General features: G+C 37.5%; 1 protein-coding gene across 1 annotated transcript; it reads left to right on the forward strand.

Moving 5' to 3' along the window:
• Window positions 1-322: 322 nt before the first annotated feature.
• Window positions 323-5,934, forward strand: LOC308689396 (uncharacterized protein). The gene is made up of 3 exons (XM_081363043.1): window positions 323-407; window positions 953-1,188; window positions 5,036-5,934. The coding sequence occupies exons 2-3, from the start codon at window positions 1,017-1,019 to the stop codon at window positions 5,686-5,688; spliced, it is 825 nt and encodes a 274-aa protein (XP_081219169.1). The 5' UTR covers window positions 323-407; window positions 953-1,016; the 3' UTR covers window positions 5,689-5,934.
• Window positions 5,935-9,061: the final 3,127 nt, after the last annotated feature.

Consider the following 9,061-nt stretch of genomic DNA (forward strand, 5'->3'; position numbering starts at 1 on the left):
AATACAGAATATAGATATTCTATGCAATTGCTTATAACTTAAAAGAGTAAGCAAAAAAAAGTTGTAAATTTAACTTAATTATTTCATAATAATTCAAGTTGAATGCATGAATCAGTAGGCAAAAATATTACAGGTGGAGTGGGAGTCATTTAGTTAATATATAAAAAATGTCAAATATACATAAAGCATTATTTTTAGTGACAGAGTAATATGATTTGTTTGATTAATTTGATTTACAGTAAGTAACAGGTTTATCTGGGAGACTTCAATACATCCTCAGTTCTAGGATTACTCTTTTATACAGAGACAGACAGCAGCGTGTGAACGGGACTTTTATTTTGGTCTGGTTGTGTGACGTCATCAGGCTGCGCCTGCTCCTACATCTCTTGTGATTCTGTTAAAGAAAGGTTTGTGATTTTTACGCATTTAAAGTGTTTAAATCAATGCAAACTGTTCAGTCAATTTAATTTACAAGATGTTTACAATAAATTAACCACTCTTGAAAGTAACGTTGCAATGTTTTATTTAACATTAATGAACGTTATTTATTGGAGTAAATCCCATCCACCCTTGATTAAGAGAAATTGAGCATCTCGTTTCGCTCTCAATAACGCGAATAAAGTTTATTGTAAAGAAGTGATTAGAAAAACGGAGTCAAGAAACAATTGATTACAACTGAACATCAAACACAGTGTGACAACTATTACAAACCAGCTGCTGTTTTCGTTAATGTGTAATCTATTAATTGTAACAAATATTAAATACGAAATATAAATAATAAATATGAACTTTCTGTATTATTTGTATATTTTAATCAGGTGATTTAAGTCCATTAACTCTCTCTCTCACTGACTTTCTTAACAGTGAACTGAACTACTGAACTAGATCTGATTGAGACACTCAGATTTAGTGTGGGTTTATTTTTCTTTCTGTTTATTCTCATCTTAAACAGGACACAAACACAGAAAAAAAACCTGGTGAAGCGACTGAGATCCATGTAACACACTATTAAAAAGATGGCATTTATTAAAGAGGAAAGTGAAGACATAAAGATTGAAGAAACATTCAGACTGAAAAATGAAGATACTGAGGAACAAACAAAGATGGAGTTTATTAAAGAGGAGATTGAAGACGTGAAGATTGAAGAAACATTCAGTGTGAAACAAGAAGAAACTGAGGAACAAACAGGTTGGTTTCATTCTCAAAGCTGAACTTAATCATTTGATCCTAATGTAAATGTCCAGCTCTAAAGAAATTAATGATATTTTTAAAGAATGTCATATGAATGTCCAAATTATTTGATTATTGGAGCTGGTCGCCTCATGTGGACAGACATGTTGAGATCACGTGACCAGACAAACTAGTGCTGCCTTCAACCTGAGAAGATCCGATTTCCATGTTTGGTGTTCGTTATTACGCATTCAATTGGGAAAAATAATTCAGACAACATTATTTTCCATAACATTTAAACCCCAAATCAACTCCTGAATGAAAAAAAAAAGGAAAATTCATTTTTATCACTTAATTATGCAATAGTATCTAACAAAAACATTTACTAGTTACTAAAATTCAGATGATCAAAAAAAAAAGATTTATAAACAAAATGTTATCATAAAACATTTTAACATACCTGAACACAAATAATCATTGAATAAGTCAGTAGTTTTTACCACAACAAACTGTTTGAATGTTTGTGAGTGTAAATCAAAGACAAATTGAGCACTTGACTTTACGTCTTCTGTCAAGATCAGATGTATGACAATAAATTAAAAATTGCATGATCATCAGTTATACATTTTTGTTAAGATGTGCTGTTATGTTCAAAATACACTGTTATGGCCCAAAACCAACTTTAGCTATTTTAAACCATTTAAAAAGGCAAGTGTGTATTTAAAAACACGCATCACACACATGACCAGCGCCGGCCAATAGTGAGCCTACATGTGATGTACAACACAGAAGCGCTGCTCTGTTACACTACGTGAACTCACTCGAGGCCCACAGAGAAGGAAATGAATAGTTGTCTTTTTTTTTTTTTGTGCACAAAAAGTATTCTTGTCGCTTGATAAACTTAAAGGTGCTGTAAGCGATCCCGGGAGACGTTACTTCTTATTGACATTCGAATTGTTGTCAAACAAAACGGAGGCTAGCTAGACCCTCCCTCCTCCGCATCCCGTCTCCTCCCTCCTCCCCTCCCTTCCGGCATAAAGTAAAGTCCAAGTAGTCACTACAAACAAAGTTAAGTTTTACTGATACTTCATTCAATGTGTAATGTCGCCAAGTTAGATAAATGCTTTTATATATTGCAGAACAGAATGCAGAAAAAGAGAAACATTATCTTAAAATCGTTTCGCCACCTGAGGTTATAAATAGCTCCCATACAAGGACGCAATAATAGCATGATAACGTTCACGTTTCCAGTGAGCATAAACAACGGCGGTGGCGTAAACAAATTTAGTCAAATTGTCAATAGCCTATAAATGAACATTCAAATTCATAACAAACCGTGGGTGAAAACAATCATTCACACTAATTGTCGCCCTACTGTGAATTTGCTTGATCATTTACAATAGAGATTGATCGCTGCTAGAAACATACATGTTGTATTCACCAAAGTTAACGCTGACTGCATAAATCTACCTAATTACATCCTTGTGTTGGTTTGGCGACATGAACGTCAGTTTAGAAAGATAAATGGATTTACCTGTTCTGCAAAAACAGAGCAACTATGTCGGACTGGAATCCCTTCTGCCGGCGGAGTTCTCGCCACCTTTAAAAGGTTTTTCCGATGTAAATTCGGGACTTCGTGCGTTCCTTATCCTTGTCCCTCTTCTTTGCAATTTGTTAATCGGAACGTCGTCTCTTTGGTCGTGTGTCGGCCATAATTCAAACTTCCCTCTTCATGCTTCTCTGTTCTCTCTCCTCCACACCCCCTTCATGTGTACGCGCACAACCCCCCAGACCCCACCCTCCAATACTTCTTGTCGGTTATTGGCTGGAACTCTGTTTATTATGTTTCGTGGTGCGAGTGAGCCCAGTTTGTTTTTGTTGCCGTTTGTGGAGCCTGTAATGTCTAGAGAGACCGCGTTTTTTTGCAGTGTGTTCAGGGGACAGGCAGCTAGCGGATAGTGAGGAGATGTTTGCTGTATGTGACAAAAAATGTTTTGGCCTAAAAAACGCGTCGCATCACTTACAGCACCTTTAAGATTGAGCCACTGTAGTCACTTGGACTATATTAACGATTAACTTTTCTGGGCCAGCAAGTTTCAATCACTTAGAAGCCTATGGTATGAAGGTATTTTTGGGAAAGTTGCCCTCCGCAGTATGGCGGCGCCGTTGACGTACGATCCAGCGGCCAATAGGGCGTCTATGTATATTATGTCACAGATGCACAAATCACTTTTGCTCCACATTTCACGAAGTATATGAGTAAATAGGAGTAAATAGGGAAGTCGGGCCCTCAGGCCATCTTCATGAAGTCTGTTCCTGATTGTTTGGGGTAGAGACATTCACACCAGTGGCCCTCTGGAGGTCATTCTGTAGGGCACGAGCAGTGCTCAGCCTGTTCCGCCTTGCACAAAGGAGCAGGTATCGGTCCTGCTGATGGGTTGAGGACCTTCTACGGCCCTGTCCAGCTCTCCGAGAATAACCACCAGTCCCCTGAAATTTCCTCCATGTTCTGGAGATTGTGCTGGGAGACACATTAAACCTTCTTGCTGCAGCAAGTGTGGATGTGCCATCCTGGAGAAGTTGGACAACCTGTGCAACTTCTGTAGGGTTAAGGAATCGCCTCATACTGCCAGTAGAGATAATTACTCAAGCCAAAACCAGCACGAGTGGAAAACCAGCCTAAAAAGATCAAGAGGGAGAAACCTGAAATGACCTCCACATGTAAAACCAGTCCTGTTTTGAGGGTTTTCTCATTGTTGCCACTGTAGTGCACCAGTTGTTAAGTCCATGAACGCCAATACAGCTGAAAGTTATTAAAGATGCCCTCAGCTGCTTAGCCAACGAGAAAATTATCAGGTTAAAATAAAAATAAAAAAGTGTTCCTTTAATTTTTGTGAGCAGTGTATATATATATATATATATATATATATATACTGTAATAAATATTATTATTTAAATCGATTATATTATTATATATGTCAAGGGATCGACCTCATACATCTTTAAGGGTTTTCTTTATGGGAATGCGCTTAGTGTGAATCTTTGCACATGCGCTCATATTCTGGGCTCATCTGCGAGCCTGTATATAGTATCTTTGTCAACTGTATAATGTGTACTGACTGAGTTTAGTCTTTTTATTATTCCATGAAGCCACGTTACAGGCTTTTCACATTAAGCAGTTAAGAATGTCCTGCAACTGTGGGAATCCTGGAGTATGAATGAGGGCAACCCCAGCACTGCAGCACAGCGATCTGTAAACAGGGCTTTAAGTGTAAAATACCGAACTTGTCCTTTAATATTTTGCAAATGAAGTCTGTAAGGTGAATTTGAATTGACTTTTTTTAGTATTGAAATTGTGTGTGAAATGTTTTCAGTTGAAATATTCACAGCTTATATACACAACTATGTAGAATTTCAGCACCCCCAAATGCAATGCATTTTTTGTGCAATTCAACATGTTTTGTGTTTCAAAGACATTCATCATTATTTTACTTTGATACACAATCAGATGGTAAAAGCAGGTCATTTGTAACTTCAACAAGCATTTTCTTTGCAACGATGGGGCTTATATGATTAAAAATCTGCACAAATATTTTTCTGCTGAATTAAACATCATTAGACATTAAACATTAAAAATAATTAATAATAATAAAAAAATCTGATATTTAAACATTAAAAGGTCTTACATGTTGGTAATTTTCGTTGTTTTTTTTGTATATCGTTTTGTTTTTTCTCTTGTTTTGTTCTGCTGTGGTCACTCACTTGCAGATGGTTTTGATACTTTACATGTATTAATGTTTGGATGTCTGTTGATTTGTTCCATTAAACTGGAGTTACATTTTTTCCCCTCTTTCTTCTTTCTCAGGGACTGGTAGTCATTTCATCTGCCAACAGTGTGGAAAGAGTTTCAATAAGAAAGGACGCTTTAAAGACCACATGAGAACTCACACTGGAGAGAAGCCTTTCACCTGCCAACAGTGTGGAAAGAGTTTCAATCAAAAAGGAATCCTTAACCGGCACATGAGAATTCACACTGGAGAGAAGCCTTACACCTGCTCTCAGTGTGGAAAGAGTTTCAGTGTACATGGAAACCTTAATGTCCACATGAGAATTCACACTGGAGAGAAGCCTTTCACCTGCCAACAGTGTGGAATAAGTTTCAATCTAAAAGGAAGCCTAAACAGGCACATTAGAACTCACACTGGAGAGAAGCTTTACAAATGTCCTCAGTGTGGAAAGAGTTTTGACCATCATGAAAACCTTAAAGCCCATATGAGAGTTCACACTGGAGAAAAGCCTTACACCTGCCCTCAGTGTGGGAAAAGTTTCAACCGAAAAGGAAACATTAATTCCCACATGAGAATTCACACTGGACAGCAACCTTACACCTGCCAACAGTGTGGAATGCGTTTCAACCGAAAAGGAAGCCTTAAGGCCCACATGAGAACTCATACTGGAGAGAAGCCTTTTCACCTGCCATCAGTGTGGAATAAGTTTCACTCTAAAAGGAAGTCTTAACAGGCATGTGAAAATTCACACGAATGGAATCACCACAGCAGAAATATCAAATCCAGTCCCGTACGCCGGATCTTGTCAAAAGATATCCGTTTTGTCTGGTGTGCAACCCAGCAAAACCTGTCAACAGAGTGTCATGTCTTTTACCTCAAGACTAAAACAAGCCAGGGAAGAGCAGAATCAGGAGACAAAGTGATGATAATAAAAAGAGCAGAGTTTTTTTATATTCTTTTCTTAGTTGTGTATGTTTCAATGCTCAGATTTAATCTAGATGTTACACTGTTCAATGCTCAGACTTCCTCTGACCAGTACGATTCCCACAAGTGTTATTATGTCATGGGAAAAACAATGGGAAATCCCTGCTTGACAACATCGTCCTGTGACGTTAAAAACCTTGAAATTCTCTTATCTCCTACCCATGAAGACAAACATCCCTTTAAATCACAAAGTCGTAAGATTTAACAACAATAGCAAGCATTGCAAGAGCAAGGAAATAAGTAAAATGACAAATGATTAATTATAATAATAATAATAATAATAATAAACTGGTCAAATTTATGAATTATGTAAATCAAATAATAACAATATTATAATGATTTATAATAACACATAAATATGTGGAAGTAGGCCGGTGGCATGATTGATGATGTGCGCTGCACCGGTCTTTTATCTCTCAATGGAGGAGCTTGAGTGAGGAACAACATGAGTGATTCTGAATGACACGTAACTTAGTTCAAGTTTACTTGTGCATTCGCTTCATTTTGTGCAGATATAATTTGTAATATTATGTTTATTTTGTATATATCTGATTAATCTCATATAGGATGCGTTTCTTTGAGTTAAATAACGCGCTAGCAAAGTGCTCCAGTTTAACGGTATTCATTCAGCGCGCAGCTCAAACAGCAATGCGCGGTTAATAATAACTATGATTAGGACTGTCATAATACGGTGTTTGGTGTTTTAAGCCCCCTTCCAGGCAGCGAGGGGATGGGTAGGTTTAAGGTTGAGGGTAGGGTTAGCTGCCTCTAAGGAGCCACTGGGAGCTTAAAACACCATCGAGCTCATAATACATAACATGAGAACACTGTCTTATTAAATCGTTGTGAATTCATTGGGTTTAGTTGCAATTTCCAGCTCGTTGTTCCAGGAAGAGCACGTCTACAACAGTCACATATTCCAAGCACGCATCTGAGGCGTTAGTGACACTTTTCATTAGTCGTTATATTTGATTATTAAATAATTAATTTAATTAAATGATCAATCACATTGAAACATTTTACAATACTACTAGCCCTTTATTTAGATTAAAAACCATTCTCATTCATTTGGTGAGGAACTTAACGTTTTGTGCAGTATTTGCACACCCTGTCATGCTACAGCAGACTCATAATGCAGTGTTACGGCTAACGATTAATCGATTAATTGATCATTAATTTAAACGACTATCGATCATGGGAATTTGTTAAAATTGACATCCCTAATGTGAGGGATAATGTAGAGCCCGGCGGTTAAAAAGGAGTTTATTGATTTAAAACCGATTGTATTGCTTCTGCTAAAGAAAATAGTCTGTTCTGTCTCTACGGTTAGAATCCTGCGTCCATAGCAACGCTCTGTTTTTCATGGCAACGGTGTGTTATACTTAGCAGCGGTCTGTTATGTAAGGGTTAATGCCCTATGAGGTGTCCATTGTTACACCATTGCTTATACCATGGTCACTTGCCAAATAACACATTTTTAAAACATTAGTTTATATTTTAATTAGTTTTACAATCGAAATCTAAAGTTTTTACAAACAATAACTTGTTTTCCCTGGTTACGCCTGACGGTTTATTTAGCAACCGGAGATATTTATAGTCCGCTCAGCTCATAGAACCCTTCGGTTTAGCTAACTTACGTGCCAGAAAGTTAACGTATTTTTTTCCATGTAAGTTAGGCTTGTCTAGCCATGGGCGTTACACTTTCGTTTTTTTGAACCTATAATTAAAACACACAGGTAGGCATAGTTATTTTTTTTTATTACACATAAAACAATTAATCAAACAACAAACAAACAAAAAACAATTAGTTCTGCTCCAGCGATTTGCGCTTATAGATATAGGGAAATAAATTAATCAGGTCGAACAGAGGGGCATTTGCCTACATGCTAGCTTTTTTTAACTTAAAATTAAATTCAACGTTTCCATTTATAGCGCAATTTGAAAAAGTCGGCAAGTCCGACATAGGGGCCTTTGAAGGAGGATCCACGATAGCTGGGTACTGCCCGTGATGGGCACTTGATGCAGACAGTACGTTGCTCCAGTCTCGTCTCTCACGGACTGACGGAGCCCCGTAAGCCCGCAGACTGCTCTCCCATCGATGTCCTGTCACCAACATTATTTGACGGCTCTCCAGTCCAGCATCGGAGAGTCGACCTACAGCGGTGCTTCGGAGGCTGTGGTTAGTGTAGACCTTCGAAAGACCCACCTGAATGTTAAATTGATGATAATAATTATAATTATAATAAAAGTAGGTCTACTAGGCCTAATAATATATTTATATTGACATAAAGTGTGTACGTGGATGGTGAACGCTGGTATCTTTGCCGCTTTTTCGGTAACGTTTAATTATTGCTTTAAACACAGCATTACAGGTCATGAATCTGGTGTCAGTTATAATATTGAATTCCGTTAAATGACGGTTGATACCGGCTCTCAGACTCCTTAGGCTTGAAACGCTGTACTCTCCTCCTCCTGCCTTGGTTGACTGGACAGCTGCGTAAAACTCCCGCAGGGTCTCATTCAGAGCATCGGCGGTGTTTTTTTCAAAGCTGTATTCCATTCCTTTTTGAACAATAAAGTCTCTGAGTGTAGTTACTGCACATTTCGTATTTTTTTTTTGTGTTGATCTCATCTTTTTCATCTTCTATTTGATTCAATTCTTCCGGTGTTATCTCCTTGTGTCGTTTTTCCATTTTATTTACAATTTTTCTTTCTTCAGCAGCATCCCAGTCATCAAAGTTGTCAAATTCTCCAAAAAGGTTAAAAGAAATAACGAAGTTGCTCGTTGTATTAGTAGGCTATGTATAACGGCTAACTAGATGTTTGTTTTGATACAATAAATTGTAAACGGATACTTTGACTGCCTGTTGCTATGGTTACTCACAGCTAATGTAGCCAGCACATTTATTTATTAATTTCGAACGGTAAACAGTAAGTTTCACCAGAACTCCTTTACTAGGTGTCCTCTATCACTTTTTAATGGACACCCTGCAGCCAATCAGAATCGAGTATTCACCCAGACCAGAAATAATAGACCGCATTCTACATTAGAATTCAACCAAGCCATGTAGTAATATTATTTAAAAATGGAAAGTGGCTGGGTTTAAACCATGGGGTTT

The sequence above is a fragment of the Scardinius erythrophthalmus genome (genome assembly GCF_964197995.2).
Source record: "Scardinius erythrophthalmus genome assembly, chromosome: 4".
NCBI lineage: Eukaryota > Metazoa > Chordata > Actinopteri > Cypriniformes > Leuciscidae > Scardinius > Scardinius erythrophthalmus.